Source organism: Ambystoma mexicanum, chromosome 2q (assembly GCF_040938575.1).
Source record: "Ambystoma mexicanum isolate Mex_15411 chromosome 2q, UKY_AmexF1_1, whole genome shotgun sequence".
Lineage (NCBI taxonomy): Eukaryota > Metazoa > Chordata > Amphibia > Caudata > Ambystomatidae > Ambystoma > Ambystoma mexicanum.
The window spans coordinates 884,311,404-884,334,643 of record NC_090924.1 but is presented as its reverse complement, the minus strand read 5'-3'; the positions used below and the strand labels follow the sequence as shown (position 1 = coordinate 884,334,643).

General features: G+C 44.2%; 1 protein-coding gene across 4 annotated transcripts in view; it reads left to right on the top strand.

Moving 5' to 3' along the window:
- Positions 1-23,240, top strand: part of MYO3A (myosin IIIA) — a 2,295,212-nt gene that overhangs the window by 1,479,851 nt on the left and 792,121 nt on the right. For all 4 annotated transcript variants that reach the window (XM_069648154.1, XM_069648153.1, XM_069648152.1 and 1 more), the window contains one exon: positions 6,899-7,010. In XM_069648154.1, coding sequence (XP_069504255.1) covers positions 6,899-7,010 — 112 coding nt within the window. The remainder of the gene's footprint in view (positions 1-6,898; positions 7,011-23,240) is intronic.

Genomic DNA, 23,240 nt, shown 5'->3' with positions numbered 1-23,240 from the left:
TGATTTAAGAATTTGGGATTTCAGACCACCCTCCACATAAAGGCCTGTGTTGGAGAAGCTGGAAGTTAGAAAATGGGATGATTTGAGAATTTTGGATTTCAGACCCCCCGCTCCATTTAAAGGCCTGTGTTCAGGAAGCTGGCAGCGTAGGGATTTTTTTGGTTTAGGGCCAATCACACCCGTCTTCTTAAAAGAAGTCGGGGTTAACAGACAAAATAGGATTACCCATTTACATCTCAGTCTATAGTTTTCAGCACACGCTGGAAATGAGCTTTATTCATTTAGAATTTTAACAGAAATCACCCTGTGGTGTTCCGCCAAGGGGAATTCATGAATGAATATTTTTGTTAAAATAGCCTAAGGATCTACATTGTTTTTCCCCACCCCACTGGCCACGATAAAGGTAAAGGATGTAAGGCCAGCAGATTCCCCCTCATTTGGGATGCAAAGGGTTCAAGTCTACTTGCATTGAAAACTTCTGTTTAAGGTTCAAGAAAGCCAGCTGCATCTCAGGACCCTCTGGAAGGACAGGGCGGGGGTCTGGTCACTCCACTCTCAAGGATGGTCCCCAGCTCTCCAATATAGAACCCAGTCAGCTTTTAGGCCTTCCAAGCAATGGACAGCTCAGCACAGATGCACTCTCAGCAATCATCTCCTTTTGGTGTTTCCTTGTGGCTGTTAGATGGTAGATTTCAGCAGCTCTCTCTGATATTAATTTTAGCAACTCTCCCTTCCTCATAGTGCATCCACTTTATATACCAGTGATGATATCATCAGGTTTACTGTATTGAGCAGTACCCTGCAAGAGATCTCACAAATAGGATTGGATGTTTACCCTTCTCTCTCCTCCCAAATACAGCCCCTCTCTAAGGATTGGTTTAGGAATCTGGGGAAGACATATGCCAATTCCCATTTGCAAAACCTTTTTGTTTTCATGTAAATGTTTTGCAAAAATCCAGTTTTATAGCAAAACTTCATAATTTACTAGTAACTGTCATAATATACATATATTCTGCTTCAGCTACTCATGGTGAATTTTATTTAAAAAAAACTCCAAATCTGCATTATGTTGCATGGCCAAGTGGCAATTCTCTGCTATTCACACCAAAATCACAATCATTATGAACACGTAATTTACTATCCACATTCCTAATTTTACCCTCCACCAGTTCACCAACTTTTAAATCCAGCACATGTTCACAGCAGTCAGGAACACCTTTTAGCTCGCCATTACAATTCCCTAAGTAAGAGGTGGATGAATTTTTATTTTGAGAAACTAGCCTGGAAATGACCTAAAAAAATAACACATCAATCAAGAAAGTACGACCTTTGTTGTTTGAAGTTGCAGGGTGTAGATCGTAAATGGGGTTGCATTTGCTAAACAGAGATCCCCAGTGCAGACCCCTGTCATCCTGTTCTCTTATCTGAAAGGGAGCACCTTCTGATCTGAAAAGCTTCTATTTTCCTGTATTGTATTTTAAAGTTCAGGCTTGCATGTAGCCCCTGTTTTTACACCTTCCCCTACATTTCCACCACATACCAGCTGGGCCATCTGCCCTGCACAGATGGTTTTCAACACCTTTCAGGCAGTCCACATTGTATTGCTATTATAAACAGCTGGGATGCACAGACCAGTTTTTTAGTGGGAGAAGTCCTTTGTGAAGTTTGCCCAGAGACCCACAATTTTTCCCTGGCTGAAGGAAACCCACATATTGCATTTTCTAACATCAGCATTTATTATTTTAATACTGTGTGTTTTACTGATTAGGGTCCAATTTGCTTTTGTGCTGATTTCTTCTTTCCACAGAGCATTGTTTTTCTTTTTAAAGATCAAAGCTAAAAGTACATGTCTGTTTCTTTCAGTCAATAATAAAATACACTTTTAATTCTCTGCAGATCATTTTTCTGCTGGTCAGTGGGTCTTAATTGTCACTGTACCCCCCATTTTGATGGGTGACAGTTTTTTGTGAAAAATGCTGCATTCATTCTCAGCCAGCAATGTGATGTGCTTTTCCAATCTGCACATGGATTCCATTTTTGTTTTGGCTTTCTCTGGATTTCAACTGTAGAAAGACATCCACATAGTCTGCCTAAATAGGCATCCTTTCACAGTGCAGAAATCTGAAAACTGGCGAGTCCTTTTTTCCAGTGGGCCCTCCAGCTCCATTAATTTGGAGACTTTGATTATACCTGACATTTTACCACTGTCTTGTTAACTCTGCTCATTTCAATGATGTCCATCAATAACTATATTTATGAAAACATACTCCCAAAACCAAAATATTTCACTACTCAGATTGAAATATCAGATGAAGTTCAGTTCAAAGTACAAACAAAGCTGAAGATCTACACACATTTTCAGGTACACAAGAACAGAATCCTTTCCCAATGTGTGCTGTCAGATATCTACATATATTGACAGTGAAATGCGAGGTATAAAACCACAAAAGCTCTTAGAATCAGATCAAAGGAAACTAAACATCATGTGCATACATTATCAAGAATTCCTTCTGGTCTCACAGCAAGAAACAAACCCATGAATAGAAATCTATGTGGTCAATATCTGGGAAACTGCTATAAATACAGGTAATGCCTCTAACCTGCTCCTACTATAACAGGCTTCCATGCACAACCAAACCTGGTTCTACAGCAACTATACAACATGCCCGGGCATTCTACTATTAGAGGTGCTACAGGCCCGGCTACATGATTTACTGTAACAAAAAATAGCCGGAAAAGGGAAGTCTTGATAAATCATGATCAGCTGCCTAGTATGTAGTTAGCAAGTGATCCTGCAAATTCCTTTGAGGATAGATTTAACTGTTCAAACATCTTCATTGTAACTGAAAGTTATCAGTCCTGAGGAATCAGCACTGTTTTTAACCTTTTTAACAGTCCAAATCTTGGCTGAGATTGTCTCAAATGTTAGAGGTTTGCGTGCGCCATGTCCCACCAGCCTTATTTCAGATTGAATGGTGATGATGGCTATATCAGAGAGTCATAATTTGAGTGCCATATTCCATGCCAGCATGTCAGATGTAAAAAAGTAGTATCTTGTTTTCTTGCCCAATTTGATGTACGTATGTGTGTAGGTGATGTATATAGTGGCACACCTATCTACAAAGCACTGAAGCAATGTAAAATAAAGGGAGTGGAAAACAGGGGGTATCACCTATTTCTTATATGGTCCTCCATTGTCAGTGAAGTTTTCTTTGAAGAGCAGGATCTTCAGATGTTTCGTGGATTGCAGGAGGGAGGAAGCCAGCCTGATGTTACCAGGTCATTTATACGAACGTAGGAGCCTAGCGCGAGAGTAATTGTTTTCTGGTCTCCTCCTTCTTGCAAATCTTGATATTCTCTGTGATATTCCAGCTCCTGGTGTTGCGCTGATTTTGAGATGGTGATCTTTTTAGCCAAGTATGATGTTGACTTGGCCATTAGAGCTTTGTAGGTGATGCAGGCAGTCTTGAAGGTGATGCAAGCCTGAAGAAGTAACCGATGTAGTAGGTCGCCGGTCATATAGCACAGCGAGTAGAGTGGTCACTTTGACATCTGTGCAGAGCCTGCTGATGAAGGTTTGAATCCCGGCAGGGCCAAACTCAGCCTTTCATCCTTCCGAGGTCAATAAATGAGCACCACACACCGTGGGTAATAATAAGCAGTGCTCAGATACCTGAGGGTTCGTAGCTCTATATAAATGCTAAATTTGTAGCATTATTATTATTATTATTGTTATTATTATTATAATTATTACTAGTAGTAATAGTAGTAGTAGTAGTAGTAGTAGTACTGGTAGGGTGAGGGAGTGGGGGAAATGTGGTTGAATTTCTTCAGTTCTGTGACAAGGCATGCTGCTGGGCAGATTTATGAGGGGCCAGAGTAGTGGATGGGATACTGGCTAAGAGGGAGTGCCCCCCTGCCAGATCTGAATTCTGAGGTTGGGATAAAGGGTTTGATTTGGTGCAAGGTGCAAGAGTGAGAGCTGGTACCATGCTGTTTGTGTCTTCTTGGAAATAAATGCTTTCAAAGAGAGGTTACAATCAATGGTGAAGCTGAGGAACTTTGCACTAGGGATGAGTTGGGGGGAGAAGCCCTTGAGATCCATCTGTGTCAGCCAGTTCTGAATTTGGTAGTGCCTCATAGGAGGATACACTCTGTTTTGGTAGACTTGTATTTCAGGTAGGCACTTGACATCCAGCCTTTATTAGTGGATAGGTAGTGTTTAAATTGGTGAATGTTGTTGAAGCAATTGACCTTCAGGTATAGGTGTAAGTCATCATCATACTGGGGGATACTGATGTTAAATTTGACAAAGATAGCACCATTGGCCCCATGTAGAGGTTGAAGATGACAGGCGAAAGGATGAGACCTTGTGGGACCCTACAGGACAGTGGCCATTGTTGGGATTTGCAGTTGCCCATCTGGGCAAGCTGGTATCTGTTGGTGAGTTAGAAGTTAAACCATCAAAGGGCTGTGGCATTTAATCCCATTTGGGAGGACAGTGTGTTGAGTAGCAATGTGTGGCTGACTATGTCAAATGTGGTAGAAAGGTTGAGCAGGACAAGGAGGAACAGGTCACCCTTGTCCATGATGAGAATTCTGATGACATAGAGGGTGGTGGTCTTGGTGCTGCATCTTGGTAAGAAAATGGACCAGTAGGTTGTGTTGGATGATCTTGTTTTGTAGTTGGAGCATGACAGGCTTCTCAATTAACTTGCCAATGAAGGGTAGATGAGTGATGGATGGTAGTTAGGTAATTCGTGTCAAATATTAATGAAGCCAGACTCTGACACATTTCAAAAAGTCAGACCTGTATGAGCCAGGCTTCTTCACTAGGGTGGGGATGTGGTCAATTTCAAATGCATCTGGAAGATTCCTTCCATGAGTGAGGCATTGATAGTGTGGTGGATAGGAGTGAGAGCATTTCCTGTGATGTTCTTCAGGATGGATGTGGGAATAATGGTGTCCTCGTAGAAGGTCTTAAGTGATGAGGGGATGGTTGTGAGCTCTTCCAGTACCAGGGTCTTGAATTATCACCATCTTGGCACGGTATGTTCTTCATTGCCTGTTTTTTTCGTGGCACTTTTTGCTAAAAATGTTTTGCTGAAACATATGGGGAGGGAGGGAGGGCCTATGCGGGTTAGGATGGGGTGGTGTATAGGGAATATATGATAGGGGAGGCAAGACTGGGGCGGACAACCCCCACCAAATCAATAAAACATATTTTTTCAGCAAAACATTTTCGGCACAAAATCCACGAAAAAAACTGCAGATGAATGAACATAGAACCCTTGGGACATTGTATGGTGCTATGGCAGAGGTGTCTATGGTGGGTTGGGTGTCACCAATATGGGGACTAATCTTGTTAATTGGGACAGTGAACATATGCTTATTGCAATGCATCGCTCCATGGATTTGGGACTGCAGGGACTGATAAGGGGATGATGAGTGTTTGATGGCCTTAAACAGGGCATGGTTCGTGTTGCAGGCTTCTGCTATGGATGCTGTGTTTGGCTGAGATGATGAGGGCCCTGCGGGCTTAGCATGGGTGTTTGAAAGTGATGAGATCTTCTTGTAGTTGTGTTTTCCTTCAGATCTGTACTTGTTTGTGGATCACCTATTCACTGCCCGCACGTTTGATGTAGTAGTATGTGTCGTTTAACAGTGATTCAGGGTGGTGTTCCAAAGAAGACTTCTTTGTCACGTTCTTTGTTTTAATTACAGGGTAGACTATTTTCAAGCTTGTATAGTTCGATGTTAAGAGAGTCTTGTCCGGTCTTATCATTAGTTGGGCCATATCACAATGCCAGTGGGAGGCTAATTTCAGAGTTAAGGAGTTAAAGAAAGAGAGAAGGTTGAAGGCACCCCCTTTTGACACATATTTCAACAAGAACACATTCCTTTTTGTTTGTTTTAGGCATCCTTATATTTTCATCAGCGTGTATATACAGATTGTATTGTACAAACATTAGTGGCATTGGCTTAGACGACATTGCCTGAAACCCTAAAGATGTTTCAGAAATTATATTGACCATGATATGGTGTTACTTGACTAACTTATATTTGGCTGTGCTTTTTTCTATCTCACAGATTAACTATATAATAACAATTCTATTGACAATAGATGATCTGCCTTGTTCAGCAGTGCAGGTAACAATGGCAGGAAAATGGGGGGAACTACATTACTTTACACTTCACTTCACCTCCAAAAATCAGTGCACTTACCATTGCAAATTTGCCACTTATGGTATGTCCACAAAAAATACCCATTGAGTCATATGGATTCCAGAAATGGAGAATAGCTGGGCCTTTACCCCGCCAGTTATCCTGCAGTAAATCTGAAGGACAAAGCGGCGGTAATGATAAACACGTTTGGCAGTGATTCAGATCGAATTATCACCAAACTCATAATGAGCCAATTTTTTTTTGTTCTGGTGCATACTAATGCACGACGCATATCCTCCACTTTTCCAGTTAAACTAATGACATTGGTTTGTATACATACTAAACACAAACTGCCTTCCTGAAAACCAAAGAGGCCATGCATGTGTGTCTGACATGACATTTTGCAACTGCAAACATGCTCTAGTAGTGCACCACACATCAGTGAAATGTGAGCAATGCATCCCAAGGCCGAATATTAATGCTTTTACAGCAAGCAATACCAACGACTCTCAATTAAACCACAGACAAGCTGAGTAAGGCAGCATGCTTCGCAGATGCATATGAGTAGGCTAACAAACCCAAATAGCCCCCATGATAAAGGCGCAGGCTTTAATTTCTTCATCACAGCAGCACATCACGAGCCCCTAATTTAAAATGCCACATTTGGGAGAGTACTTTGCATATTTTTGTTAAGATCTACAGTAATTTTTCATTCTGAATATTTCTGTTTCAGATACTTCCTCATTTGCTACAAATCCAACGAAATTCCTCCAGCAAGCGCTGAGTGCTGTGCGGCCATCTTGGAGAAAGCACATTTCGATAACTGGGCTTTAGGAAAAACCAAGGTAATATTTCTGAAAACAAACTTTTGCTCATATTTATTATATAAATACATGTAGAGAAAATGTAGTCATACATATCTACGTTTCTTAGGATGTCTGTGCATCAGGAAGTGAACATGTGCACAGCCATCCTAACCCTGGGAACTGTCTAGAATTCTGCGCGAGGTAGTGCAGCTCGTCGACCCCAATGGAATGATTAATGACACAGCTATTTTATCTCTTCATCGAATGCTTGAGGTTGCCGATCGCTATATGTGTTTCAATGTTAGACACCAGGACGAGTTATCTCGTCCTTGGGATTACCTCCCCAGTGCCAAGGACGAGATAGCTCGTCCTTGGCACTTAAGGGGTTAATGAAGGAGAAAATGTTAGAAGGCTTTGCATGGTGAAATACTGAAATCACCAAAAAGGCCTTGGCACTGGGGCGGAAAACCCATGGCAGTTAAAAGGTTAATGTTATGGTGTAATGCACTGAGAACCCCCATTTCTATTTACTTAGTAGGGGACAAGTCCACACAGCTGAGAACCCGCACATGCATTTGCAAGGCATAGTACAACTTTGTGTGACTTTAGTAAGTGGAGTAGAGGACAAAAACACTGAGGACCCCATGTGCATTTACTAGTGAAAAATGAAATGTGCGCCAAGCCCAATGTTCCTTTTGAACTTATTGATTCAAGCATATAAACCTTTTAATGCAGACACAATTGTGAACTATAGAGACCTGTGGTCATTCTTAATCATGGGTGTGATGGTTCTCGTCAAACTTGAACCCATAGATTTTCTAAGGGGTTTAGCGCAGCCAAACTTTACAGGAGTTTTCTAAGGTTCAAGATAAGAGGTTCGACCTTGCGTCTAGAGATAAAGACAGGAAAGTAGAAACTTGGGGCAGTCCATGATTGGAAATTAAAGAGGCAGGAGCAGTCCAGACTTGTTAGAGAAGGCAGATGTAGACTTAAAAACAATAAAAGGGCCTAGTTACAGTTATGGCATTAGGTTGGAATCACTTGGGGATTGGGCAAATCTGTTTTGTAGGTGTGTTGCGGTGTGCATTGTGGTTGAGGGGTAGCTCAAACCACTTGAATTCTGCAGGAGAAGGCCAAAGCACTGAGAACCATCATTTGTATTTACTTGACAGGGGAGAAGTCAATACCGCTGAGAACCACCACACGTATTTGCAAGGCATAGTACAACTATGTGCACTGACTAGTCGTCGAAAGCCAAAGCATGGAGAATCCCAAGAGCATTGACCTGGAATAGGAGGTGGCAAAAGCACTAAGTGGCCCATTTGCATTTAGTAGGCAGATGAGAAGGCTTTAGCACTGAAAGGAACTACACATACATTTAGTGAAGGCAAGTAGTGAATTAAACGTACATGTCTGAATTTACTGCAGCACCCAAACATCTTTAGGAACAGGATAATGGTTGAATGAGTAATGTACCATTTGGGTGTTGTTGACCTGCTAAAACGGCAGCTGTTTGCATTGGAGAAGACCGGATGCTGTGTGAATCTCTGCACCAGTCATGCTAGCCAGTCAGTAGCTGCAGATCTCTTCCTCTTAAAAACCAGAGGCATCTGCCTCAAAACAATTAGGTGCATTTTCAAGAAATGTAACTGTGCAAGCAGCGCCTTTGAACATGTGCCAGAGGATTGGAGTGCAGGAGGAGGAGTCAGTTGACCCACCACCAACCATGGCATACGATTGAGAATATACATAAACCCTGCAACAAAGACAGATAACTACGGATGAGGAAGAAGAACTGACTACTGAAAACCTCCCACATCTACTTTCCTTGAAACACACTGATGAAAAATGCAAGCATTATGCTTCAACCCATATTTCACAGTCAACACTCAGACCCCTTTTCTTTAACCTAACCATGACACTAAGGGAGACCAGGTGGAACAAGAGGGTCCGGACATTGAAACTCATGCAATTGTCAAGTGCAATCACTGTGCACAGGCAGCAAGCTTCAGATACATCAGTGTAGAGTATTTTTCAAAAGAATTCACATCAACAGTAATGTCCCCCAGTCAGAAGAACCCACAAAGCATTTGCTGCAAAGTGTACCAGGTAGACACACAAGGGGGAGGGCCCATCTCAGCCCTCCCAGAAAATCAGAAGTCTTGAGTTATTTTACATCAGAACCATTTTCCCTCTTGGCACAAATGAAACCGCATTATCTGCATGCTTGCAAAAGGAAAGCGGGACTGGGAAGCCCTCCACCAGACCTCAACTGTAGAGAATGGGCACATTTGAACCACTATCCCGCACTGCTTAATCCAAGAATTGTGCAGATTTACAGTTTTTTCCACACCCGATTGAAACACCATCTTTGCCTGCAGATCCCAAATCATGCAGGCAACATATCCCACCCTCAGTGTGCCATCCCAATATTTCTGAGGCCTTTGATAGTGTTGCAAACTATCACAAATCACAAAGATGCTATCATCACGGTGATGCCGCACGTTAAAACTCTCGGGATGATGGTGAAGCATCAGTGGGATCTGAGGTACAGGTAAGCTACCTGCAGAAAAACAACACCTACTATTTGCACCTCTTGAGAGCGATAAGACCCTTCATCAATGAAGTTAACTCTGAGACAATTGCTTGAGCCATCATTTTGTTGCGTCTTGACTAGGGCAATGCCTTATTGCTGGGAGCCACGAAGAGGGAAATCCAAAAGTGCCAAGTCATGGAAAATGATGCAGTTTACATAGTTAAGAATATCAAAAACAGAGAACATGTATTATTAGGGAGAAGAGCCCTCCATTGGTTAAAAGTGGAGGACAGAGTTAACTTCAAGGCCATGACAATAATCCATAGATGCTTAAACGGAGAGGCCCCAAACTACTTTAAAAAACATTTCTCCTTTTACACACCCCGAATATGCTTAAGATCAACCGACAGGGGTACCTTGAACATACCCTGTGCCAATTGTGCACTCGGGTGAGGCAAGTCCTTTCCGGTAAAAGCAGCACACTACTGGAACAAAATGCTCATGGCATTACGGCAAGAAGTGAACTACCAGAGATTCAGGAAATTGCTTAAAACCTTTTTGTTCCAATGAGTAGTGCAGAGCATTCTCTATTATCCAACCTTAGTTTAATGAAGAGAACTATGTGTATTTGATCTTTCTTAGTTCCCCATATCCTGATGCCTGTGGACTATCAGCGTGTTACAAGCAGGCACATAACATAACATAACAAAAAATTCAGAAATCTGAATTTCTTTTTATGATAACCTTATTTTGGCAATAGATTTACTGCTCTATTCCTTTGAGCAAAACCATTGATTCAGATGGCTTCTTTTGAATGGGAACTACTTCACTCACACTTCAGCCTCACAAATCTATGAGCATGTTGCAGAAGCAGATGCAATGTCAGTGGATCACTGTGAGGTTCAAAGTTCACCTAACAATGAACATGTGGACCAGTGCTCAAGGCACAGACTTCATGGTCATTACTGGGCGCTGGGTCATCTTACGCCATACCTCTCCTCAGCAAAGTCAAGCACAGCAGTCATTTCATGTCATTCTCAGCAGGCAACCTTGTGTATGGAAGGTTTTATGTTCTTACAAGGGCAGGCCTTTTTTCGCTGAGTTTTTTGCCGAAAACATTTGGCTGAAAAATCACATTGAATTTTATTTATATTCCCTTTTGCTATTATTTAGTCCTTATTCCCCACACTCCCCTACCCCTTATATTCCCTTACCAACCCCCACCCCCATATATATAAAAAAGCCTGCCGATGTAACAATTTAGTAAAGTATGGAAGGGTTTGACGGTAGGTTCCAAAAGCGAATTGATCCCAGGGATAAAGTAAATGAGGGTGTGGTGCATTGGCTGACTCCTCGTGGTTTACAAGTGCGGTTTGTGGCAGCTGGCAGTAGATATAATGTTGTATCTGCCCAGAGGGTTGGCAAAAACATTCATGTGCCCTGCTCTGCCCATGTCCTCCATATTGTGGTGGTCCACTTTGTAAGGTAGTGCTTGCCATTAGGTGGGATGGTAAGTGTGGCCCATAGGATCTGTGCCCACCTTCGCCATTCCTAAAGGGCTTTCAACAGGTTACAACAACCACGGTCATGCCACTAGCTCCCCTACCGACAGCTGGAACTGCCAAGCCATCGGAGAGGATTTCAACACTCCATATGCTGGAGTGTTTACTAGAAAAGTGCAACACAGTGACTCGCTACTTCAATATCCAGGGCTGGTAACTGGATACAGTGGTACATGTTGGACAATGTTTGCTCTTGCTGTGGCCATTTCATGATGCCACATAATGGATTAGCCTGTATAGAACACTCAGTGAGGTGCTGCCACTGGTGCATCTGATGCAGAGGCAGGGCAGTTAGCTTGGAATCTGCTCTCAACCGTCCAATGAAATCTATGGATTGCTGGTATGAAGGGTGATTTGGAGTACCTCCTGGCATCTTTTCTTGACCCACGATTGAAAGTAACGTTTCCAACTTTTAAATAGCATTTGTGTGAAGCTGAGGAAAATGACACCGGGTGTGATTCTCAAGAGGACATACTAGCCATATGTGAGAATGCATGAAAGACACATTTAAAAGGCTGGCTGAAAAAGAAGAGTGAGCCAAAGGTCAGTGATCAACAACGCGGTGCGGGACTATACCACTCTAAAAAATGTTATCTGACAGAGCACACCTGTTCTCACAACTCAAGACATTAGTTCAGGGGAGCTTTTAGAGAGTGGAAAATTGTGAGAGGCTGTGGGATAGATCCCTCTCCCAGTCTGGCTTGCTATATCCGATGGGGTCCCCATGAGAAATCAGTGGGGCCACTGCAGAACCAATTGTTGCCTAGATCCCATCACTTTCCAGCTGGGTAGTGTTGTCAACCATCTGCAGTTCTGGCTTGGCAAGAGGTCAGTGTAGTCACATGTACTTGTTGAATTAGCTAGGGACAGCCTAAGCTCCCTCCTGGCTAGCATGCAGAGTGTACATGTTCTTTTTGTGCTGCAGGGGGTAATGTAACAGATCCTCAGGAGACTCGACAATTGCACACACATGAATCTTAACCTATTAACCAAAGACTACTGTGAGAGAAAACGCAAGTCTCATCATTCAGAAGAGCACACAACAGATTCCTCAGATGATGAAGATGTCCATGCAAGCCAGCTACAGTCATGTGGATGGGTCGACATAAGGAAAGGTTTTGGGAGACTTAGACTCTGACAGTAATGGTTGAGTGCACTGAAAAACTAAACATTTGTTTTTGCATCACCCTAAATTGATTTGGATCTGCCAGTCAGCGGAACAGAGTCTTATTACCACACTCACAAACTGGAGATCCTTTCTCAATTTATTTGGCTCTACCAACCAGCAGAGCTACACTCTGACTCCTAGTTGCACACCAACAAACTGGAAGTTTTGCTTCAATTTACTTTCCACTACCAAGTGTTTTCCCTTTTAGTAGCCTCTTGGCCAGTCATCTAGAAGAATGTAGGGTGGTGCAGGAGCATGTGCTTCTCCATCCCATCCACCACTACCTCATCATCTAGCTCACACCATCTAACAGAGGTCACACAATGCATGCAATATATGCCTTCCATCCTCATTGCTCGTCTTGCCTGTTCTGCCCGAATGGCAACACTCTCTGAATTCTACCACCACCAAAAGAAGGATGTTCTGACAGCGGTGTTAAAGTGGCCCTGCTAGTCAATGGTGGCGCTGGGTTATTCTTTGTTTGGTTAGACATGCAGGATCAGGGAGGCTGGAGTGATGGCAGAGAGTCAGGTAGGATAGGCCATCATTTGCTATAGCGTGTTGAGTGGCCACCTGCAGTTTCATCTCACACTTCCTTGCCACCAACATCACTGATGTAGGTGGGTGTTGCGCTAGCTACAATTGGGGCACAAGATGTGCGTTCCTTGAATACATCAGTGAACCACAGCCTACAGTGCTTCCACATAGTACAGGTTCCCAGGATTCTCCCCCTTGGGTTACACATATGAACTGACTTCTGTCAGAGATTGTATATTACGCTTTCTGAATTCCCCTGACAGTAACATCCTACAGCAAGCCCCAAACCCATGAACAGATGGATGATGATTGCATGTGTGGGAATGTCTTTTAACCTGACTTTACTTTTTCTTTTTACATATATCTTTATTAAGGTTTTCATGAGGAATTGGTTTAATAACAACATGATGCTGTGAAAAATTCGGTGCAATTCAAAAATTACTCTCTCCAAAGATTTGGGTGTAACATCACCATGACATAGTTCAAAAATCATACTTTTACATTGTTCCAGCTAACTCGCAAATCCATCCCCATATTCCCACCTGTCCTCTACCCGCCCTCTCAACCTTGGGTTGATGGAAATGGAATGATGGGTCACTAGAGAGGATGAACACCTTATAACATGACTGAGGGGCTTTGATTTCACACCTTGTGAATTCTATGTGCTCAGACAACCCTTCAGGCCCATTGCAAAAGGAACCCTTCTGGGTTGTAGGAACATTCTTGTGATCCATGTGTGCTCTTTTCCCTATTCATTATCTAATCCAGGTTTGGGATCTATAGTGCTCAAAAAAAGGAAGCCACTCCATGTCAACATGTGAATAGGATTCTGCTAGTACTGATGTTAAGCTCTCTGTGTCATATAATTCAAAAGCTTTATTTATAGACTCCCTCTGTGTCAAAAGATGAGCTCTATTCCAGTGAAGAGTGAGACAAACGCTTTCTTCCGGGAGTACATTTCTAGGCATGTGTGATAGGAGTGTGTGACTGTCCCCATGATTCTCAAGGCCAAAGAGTATCTGTAAAGGAGATAGCTTTGTCTCTAGCCCATCTATGTTCTTAATCCATGCTAAAACCTCCTCCCAGTAGCATTGAACCAAAGGGCGCTTCCAACACATGTACCAATATGTGCTTACCATAGTGCAATTTCTCAAACAGAAGGAGTTCACGTTATGGTACATCCATGAGAGCCTATGAGGGGTTAGGTCCTACCACCTTAACAGTGTGCAATTATGCATTTTGTATTGGACCATTATGGAGAAGGACCAAACTGCCCTATACAATTTCTGCCATATGTTTGACTCTTCCTGTAGAAGAAGGTCTGCAGTCCATTATTTCTGGGTGTTTGATGTGTCTATGTGGCTTCTGGCAAGGAGAGTAGTGTTTAACCAAAGATAAGCCCTTGTTTGCTGTTACGGGTGTTAATAACTTGCCACTCGAAACTGCATTAATGGGTGCTTCAAGTGATGACACCTCTTTGTATTTGCTTTGTCACCCCGAGTGGGACGGGTATGCCCAGACGTGGGTCCTGGGCCTGCTGGACCTAGAGACCCAAGCTACTCCTCACTGATGAGCCCCAACAAGGGTGAAACATGTTTGGGGATGCTTGTGGTCTCGTGCAGAAGGGATGTGACCTAGCAGTTCAGGCTGGACTTCCCCTTTCGGGGTGGGGCCAAGCCTTATTTGCATATGGTCTTTCCCCTTCTGTAATGGCTTGGCAGGCGAAGAACGATGGTCTGGAGGGTTGCCCCGAGCAATTCTAGTGGTTAAGATTCAGTCTAAACATTCCAGTCATCACCTCTTTGTTTTAGCTTTGTCACCCCGAGTGGGACGGGTATGCCCAGACGTGGGTCCCGTGCCTGCTGGGCCTAGAGACCCAAGCTACTCCTCACTGATGAGCCCCAACAAGGGTGAAACATGTTTGGGGATGCTTGTGGTCTCGTGCAGAAGGGATGTGACCTAGCAGTTCGGGCTGGACTTCCCCTTTCGGGGTGGTGCCAAGCCTTATTTGCATATGGTCTTTCCCCTTCTGTAATGGCTTGGCAGGCAAAGAACGATGGTCTGGAGGGTTGCCCCGAGCAATGCCAGTGGTTACGATTCAGTCTAAACCTTCCAGTCATCACCTCTTTGTTTTTGCTTTGTCACCCCGAGTGGGACGGGTATGCCCAGACATGGGTCCCGTGCCTGCTGGGCCTACAGACCCAAGCTACTCCTCACTGATGAGCCCCAACAAGGGTGAAACATGTTTGGGGATGCTTGTGGTCTCGTGCAGAAGGGATGTGACCTAGCAGTTCGGGCTGGACTTCCCCTTTCGGGGTGGGGCCAAGCCTTATTTGCATATGGTCTTTCCCCTTCTGTAATGGCTTGGCAGGCGAAGAACGATGGCCTGGAGGGTTGCCCCGAGCAATGCCAGTGGTTAAGATTCAGTTTAAACCTTCCAGTCATCACCTCTTTGTTTTTGCTTTGTCACCCCGAGTGGGACCGGTATGCCCAGACGTGGGTCCCGTGCCTGCTGGGCCTAGAGACCCAAGCTACTCCTCACTGATGAGCCCCAACAAGGGTGAAACATGTTTGGGGATGCTTGTGGTCTCGTGCAGAAGGGATGTGACCTAGCAGTTCGGGCTGGACTTCCCCTTTCGGGGTGGGGCCAAGCCTTATTTACATATGGTCTTTCCCCTTCTGTGATGGCTTGGCAGGCGAAGAACGATGGTCTGGAGGGTTGCCCCGAGCAATGCCAGTGGTTAAGATTCAGTCTAAACCTTCCAGTCATCACCTCTTTGTTTTTGCTTTGTCACCCCGAGTGGGGCGGGTATGCCCAGACGTGGGTCCTGTGCCTGCTGGGCCTAGAGACCCAAGCTATTCCTCACTGATGAGCCCCAACAAGGGTGAAACATGTTTGGGGATGCTTGTGGTCTCGTGCAGAAGGGATGTGACCTAGCAGTTCGGGCTGGACTTCCCCTTTCGGGGTGGGGCCAAGCCTTATTTGCATATGGTCTTTCCCCTTCTGTAATGGCTTGGCAGGCGAAGAACGATGGTCTGGAGGGTTGCACCGAGCAATGCCAGTGGTTAAGATTCAGTCTAAACCTTCCAGTCATCACCTCTTTGTTTTTGTCAAGTGATGAGATAAGCATGGGTCTTTAAGGAAACCCTTCAGTTGTAGATACAGCAGAGGAGGTATTCAGACTCGGACTAGCCTATAGGGCAATAGGCCCGTTTTTTTGGTCTAAGTGGGCCACATTGTTGGCCAGTGTGGGCCAGTTTGATGAGTTACTTCACTTTGTGGATAATAGTTTTGGCCAGTGTTGCTGAATAAATATTCTTTAAAAAGCACAATTTGCATCACATGTTATCATGGGTACTATTAAAACAGTGTCACAAAAGGAATGAATGGGCATTTGCAAATGTGGGCCACATTTTTATTGGTGCATGAGACAAAATTTTCGATCCAGTCCGATCCTGGAGGTATTGGTGCTATACCCATGGCCTATTCAAGCTCGGTTATGTATAGAAAGCGTTCCTCTTTCCATACTTCTCCTTCCCTGATCAGTCCCGCCTCGTAATATTGTTGAAATCTTAGGGGCTCTATTTTTTTGTCCCGGATGGGGGAAGCCCATATGCAGCTAAGTAGTGCTGGCCACGACAAGACACCCACCATATATCTGGATTTTCCCCATACGTGCCAGAGTTCTGATTGCACTAGGTGTGTGAGTATTTTGTGTGGTAACTGCCTGTAGGAAACGCATAACCATTACCACAAGGTAATCAGTGTAAAAAGGTTATTTTAAAGGGCTACCCATTGTTTCTCTGCATTCATCCTTAACTGATTCACCAGAACTCGACGCTGAGCAGCTCTTCAGTACTCATAAAGATCTGGGAATCCAGCCCCTCGCTTCTTCTTGGGTAAAGCAGTGTATTTATTGTATGCTACCCATGATCTTTGCCCGGCTCAAATAAATGTATGGAGTGTTTCTTTGATCTCATGGTGGAAGGTTGCCGGCAACGTTATTGGAAGGACCTGAAATAGAAATAATAGCATCAGCAAGATGTTAATTTTTATTGATGTAAGGCAATCTGCCCAGGACAACATGATACACAACTTCAACTGCCTGGTATGCTCACCTGCTAGGACTTATTTAGTAGGTTGCTCAGTTCTTAACATATTTCAAAATAGCATATACCATGAGGTGCTTGGTATATCTATCTTTGGCAATGTTTGTTTAAACATTAGCATCACATGCACTTGTATTTGGTTTGGATTTGTCTTTGGACGTTGTCTTGATTTCATTCAAATATTCTTCTTGGTTTGTCTTGTCTGCATTCAAACATTTTCCTTTTTGGGTATTGGTTATTCACTTTCATACCATTTACACAATCTGCATTCTTGCACTTGTCGGAATGCACAAGGATCCCCAGCTGCTTTGGGAAGGCACACCAGCCTTTTCCAGCGTCTCTGATACTCTTTGTGCCTTTTTTCAATGGCTCCTTCATCCGCATATCATTTGTAGTGTGCAGATGTTTTACCAGCATCTTTTGCGGCTCCACAGTACCTCGCTGACTTCCCTTGTCGGTTTGGAGTCAAAAGTGTTGCTTCAGTAAGCTGTCTGAACCCCATGAACTCCAGTGCGGGCTACTCTCATCTGTATCGACTCTCTTGACTCACACGCACCTTCTCTTTCTCTGTTCCAGCAGCCCTCTTCGTGTCCACGAGTCCCGACCTAGGGCTTAACGTCCTCTCCTGCACAGCTTTCTCCGGTACGGCTGTCTCCTATAGTGCGCTTTCCATATTGAAATGTCCCGTGCACTGAAGGTGTGGCAAAACAACTAGTCTGCATACAGTTCTTTGAGTTCCTGTCACTTTGCCAAACTCCTTACTCCTCTTCCTCGTCTCAGCACCTGAGTGATTATGGGAGTTGGAGTCCACGGATGACATTGGATTCTCAACTTTCATTTGGTTTTTCATCAGGATTTAATATAAAGGTGTATCAGAAAAAGGTATTGTGTATGTGCTGGCTCTTTAGTGTTTTTTCTCAGGGTTTTTATATAAGGGTATACCTAAAACAAAAGGTGCTATATGGGGGTTGTGTGCCTTTAGGTCAAAGGTGGACTTTTGACGAAAGAAGTCTAGAGAATGGTTTTCTGTGCTTCCTCTACATGGGGGAACTGTTAGCCGACCAGGCCATTTAGAAAATATAGCTATTAGGCCATGTATGTCTTGGATGTTAGTTAGTCTTGTATGCCTTGGATGTAAATTGACCTTGGCAGTATCCCCAACTACATAGAGTGATACTTCGCCAGTGTCATTAGGCTGAAAGAATGTATTAATCTCTGTGTGTAGGGATTCTCTGAACACTATGTCCCTATATAGGGTATCATTGCAGATCCATCTTTTGTCCAACCGGGCTCGAGGCCCAACATCCATTGTTAACCTACACATATTATGATCTGACTAACCTATGATTTGTATGCTTGTGGCAATGATATTGTGTTCTTGAGCAGCGTCTGCTAAGATATAATCGATTCTAGAGAAGGTTTTATGGGGAGGTGAATAAAAGATGTATGCCTGTGTATGTGGGTGTGTCATTCTCCATGTATCTATAATAAAGTGTTTTTGTAGGAGTGTCTGCAGGTTATCAGTGTTGTGGGAAAGCGCCAATCCTCAATGATGACCAATCCTTTAAGGGGCTCATTATTACATTTGGGTCTCCTCCACAAATGAGAAGCCCGGTTTTCCACATGCTCAGAATGACAAAACCTTTCTACAAAATAATAGCTGATGTTGGTTAAGGGCATGAACCGAACAGAGTGCCACGGCTGTGTTATCTATCGTACAGTTTACTGCTAACAATTGCTCTTCCATGCCCTTTTAGATACGTGAAATTTCAAAACCCAGGGATCTCCATATTATAATTCCAAAAACCCTCAATGAACCAGATGACCACTACACTCACCCTAATTCCCCTCCTTTCAGTGCATATTCCTCTCCTTTTTTAAATTTAGTCTCTTACAGAAAAAAGATTTATTTCCCAGATTGTTTGAATCCCTCCATCACCATTGAGTGTTTTTGTGGTGAGTCAAAGGCTTTAACATTTAGGCACCCACTTTTCACTCCATTGCCCTGTGTCATTGCTTTTAACCTTGATTGTCCTGACTGACCCCCTTCTGTTGTCTGAGCACCATAACAGCTTCCAATCTCCATCCCCTCCTCCAAGCGATTACTTTCCCTGTTTCCATCCCAAAGTTCCCATCCCCGAAAATAAAAACCATTGCTTGAATATTTCCATCGATTCCCCATGTTGCCCACCACCTACATAAATTTACGGGTCAGGGTTGTACTCCTCCGCCCCCCAGTATGAGATGTTCTGTAAAAGAACGAACATCTAGGAGTGACCCCTTGCCGTTAATAAAATAATAAGAATACCATATGAAACCAATAAATGTGTGACGCATGAGAAGTGATTTCAGTTGCAGCAGTTCAGGATAAGTTCACAGCGTCTCCGGCCCTTCAGCAATGTTCTCCTTTGTCTGGACTTTGCTGCAGCAGCCCCAATTGCAAAAGAGTCTAAGGTCTGTGTTATGAGTAAGTGAAGCATAACACGTCATGGAGTGTTGAATCTGCAAAGTCTTCTTGTGCCTGCAGGGCAACCTCTCTGTGGCTGACACTTCTGTTTCCCATCCTTTTAGCCTGGCGTACCACTTGTGCCCTCAATTTCAGAGCTACAATTTTCTGAGGGCAGTTTTTTTTAGGACGCGTTCCACTTACTCCCACGAGGTAACTCTAAAGTCCTCTTCTCGATGCTGGAATGATAGCACAAATGGAAACCTCCATCAGTACTGAATATTCCATTCTTGTAGCCACTGGGTTAGAGGACGGCATTCTCTTCTCTTGGTCAATGTCATTAACGAAAGATCCGGGTATATGCATATTTGAGAGCCTTCAAAAAGAATACGGCCCACTTCTATTGCTTTCTGTATAATTTCAATTTTTTATTTATATTGACACTTTTCGAGGACTGATCGGGGATCGCCAGGAGTACCGCCACCAATATGGATTCTGTCAAACATGGATTTCTGGAGTGGTGGGTTCATCAAAGGGTCCGTTGATGGGTGCTCTCATCCAGGGCTCAAGTGCAAGGCTGGATTTTCCCCCTGATTCTTTCAGCCCCATGATTCTTATGTTAGAGAGCCTTTCAAGGTCCTCAACTTTTAATGTGACTCCTATCTCCTTTTACTGAAGATCCTGCGTGCGACCGTCAACTTTCATTTCTAGCAGGTCGGTAGCCAATTGGCTGTTTTCTAGTGTCTCAAGTTTGTCTTCCACTTTGTCAACTCAGTCCTTCAAGTCAGATACTGCTGCAGATATACCACTCTTTAGTGCTCTAATCTCCTCTAAAAGTAGCCATATGTCCGCCTTGGTAGATGTTTTGCGATCTGTGCAAGCGATAATTGCAGGGTCCTCCACTTCTTTTCCTGCCACCATGTGTGTGCTCCTGCAGAAGCTGGTTAAAGGTCTGGCCGTGTGAGCATCGAGCATGCGAGTCATGCAGTGCCTGTGTTGTTGCTCTGAAATGTGTTATTATGGAAGGCAGGAGGGTGTGCATGGCATGCTATGGAGTATCGTTGGGTGCAGACGGTAGGCGAACCATAGTGTAGGTCCGGTTAGACTGTCCAGGAGGGTTCTCAAAATACACACTAATAGGGAAGGTGGTTGAGCAAAGGGACTGGGAATGATTGGCGCTAGGGCCGTCCCTTTCATCTCTCAACTTCCCCATTCCTGGAACTTACCTAACAGCCCCAGACGTCCCTATCAGGTTGTTAGTAACTATCGATCAGTAACACCTATCTGTTTTTCTATGATTATAAAAAATTTCCCTTAGACGCTGGGTACCTGTCTCCCTACCTTCTAACTCCCCCACTCCTAATGTTTTTTAGTCTCTCCAGCAATAGGGAATAGTGCCATCTTTCACCCAGCGTCACACTCGCACCTTCCACAACCTCTCACTCCTGACCTTCACTATACTGATCCCTTCTAACTGTCTCATCCCACCACGTCACTGTCCCTGCAATCTCACACGCTTCCTTTCCACCTCCACCCTTCATCTGAATTACTTGTCCAGCTCCTGTTCTTACTACCAGTTATCTCCAACTACTATTCTACCTCTGTTCCTTAGTCTCCCTGCTTGCTCTCACTCTACTTCCCTGCTTCCTATTGTTCTTCCAATACTAACTCCTATATTAGTCTATATCAATATCTACTTCTATTGTCCCAATCACTGTTGTTCCTCTCACAATTAAGATGACTTCCTACCCACTCCGCTACTACAACTACCTCTCTCAACTACATTCCCAGTTACTCAGGGATATGGTGCCGTGCTCACCCTCTACTACCACCTTCCCCCTCTACCACTAAGATCATCCACTGACTTCTCCCAACCACTACTACCTCTGTCACTACTACTACTCTAACCTTCATTTGTCTATCTCTAACACTCTGGATGTCCTTGCCCCTGTCATGAGGCTCCGCTTGAAGCCCAAATGCCAGTGCAACTCTTGGTACTGCTCTGACCTCACCACCCTTAAACCCAAATATATGGTGGCTGAGAGAAAGTGGAGGGCATCAGGCACACCCCCTGACAAACTGGCCTGCCGCCTGCTCCAAAGGCAATACAGACTCTCTGTTCTCTCTAAGAAGAGAGCTTACATCCAAGCCCACATCTCTGCAGCATCTAACAACTTGGCCGAACCTTTCAAATTCTTCAAGGAGCTGGCCAATCCTGCTGCAGTCTTTACCTCTCCTGTTCCCTCCGGGGCCTCTGGCACAGCCTTTGCCTCTCATTTCACTACTAAAACTCAGGACATCCTGTCCATCCTCTCTTCCTCTACTTCCTCTTCCTCCTCCTCTACCACTCCTGCTTTCACTTGTTCACCCCTTGTTCACCCCTGGAACCTTCGCCTCCCCCCTAAAGCACTCCCTTGTGTACCCACTTCTTAAGAAGCCCTCTGCCGATCCTTCCTCGCGAGCTAGCTATCGCACAATCTCCATCAATCCTTTCCCGGGATAACTCCTGGAAAAGCTGGCCATCTCCCAGCTTAATCTGCATTCTGAATAAGTTGGTTGTCTCCATCTCCACCAGTCTAGCTTCAGAGCTGCCAGAAGCACATAAACTGCTCTCCTGAACACCTGTGAAGACCTGCTCTCTAATCTTGATTCTAATCTTCCTTCTGTCCTCATTCTCCTCAATCTATCTTTTGCTTTTGAAACGGTCAACCATGCCATCCTGCTCAATCGCCTCCATGATAACCTGGGTATCACTGATCAGGCTCTGGCTTGGTTGGCCTCCTTTCTCACTGAACGACCCTCTCACGTCCAACTGGGGTATTTCCCCTCTTCTATCTTTCTCTCTACTCATGGTGTTCCCCAGGGGTCTAACCTTTCTCCCTGACTGTTCAACCACTACTTGGCACCTCTTGCCCACTGCATTGCTACTTTCTGATTCAATTTTCAGTGTTATGCGGATGACACCCAGCTCTCATTCAGGCTCCCCTCAGCCACCTTGAAGGAAGTCTGCCTTATTACGAAAAAGATGGAACACATAATGGCGTGCCTAAATGAACTAGACAAAAGGATCTGCAGATGGGTGATAGTGAGTGTGCTGCTATAGTTGAACTATCTGAGCAAAAGAAACACCTGCCAAAAAAGCACATGCCCACGCACACAGGGTACAGTATTAAGAAAATAATGGGCGAAGGGCAGAGAGACAAGAAATTGGGGGTGAAGAGGTGCTTCAGATGCAGAATCAAAATCCACGTTGCGAGCAATGGAGCATGCCCTGGACTCAAGGCATGTGCCAAAAATATGGCAAAAAAGGGCACTTTGCACACTTGTAAAAACGTTTCTAGGGGTGCTGTTAGAGAAATAAGCATGCAAAATTTGAATGTCTATGGAGCAGATGAGAACTGCGGGATTGTTGTTGGTGTGAGTTGGTCTGTTAGCCAAGTGGGGTCGAGGCCAAGGCGGGGTGAGAAACCACATGCTGTAGTGGTGGTGAATGGTATGGCGGTTTTCCTGCTTGTGGCTAGAGCTGCAGACTATTCGATATTGGATAGCTGGGTATAGTAAAACAAATTCAAAAGCACTAAACTCACTTCCCTTGTGTGAGAGCAAATGCCTATGGGAATCACACATAGATATTAGGGGTATTTCATGACAAGCTAGAATGTAAAGGGAAATCGACAGTTGACAATGCCTGTGTCAAAGAAAGAAGGGAGCTTATTGGGTGTTATGAGCAAAGCGAAATGAGAATTGTGGTGGATCCCAGTTCTGGGTCATGTTGCTGTGGTGAACAAGCATGAGGAATGGTGCTCAGAGGAGAGATTCAAAACGGTGTTCAAAGAAACTCTAAAGTGTTTGAGAGGACACCATCATCACATCTAATTGAAAGATTGTGCTAGGCCTGTTGTGGCCAAGG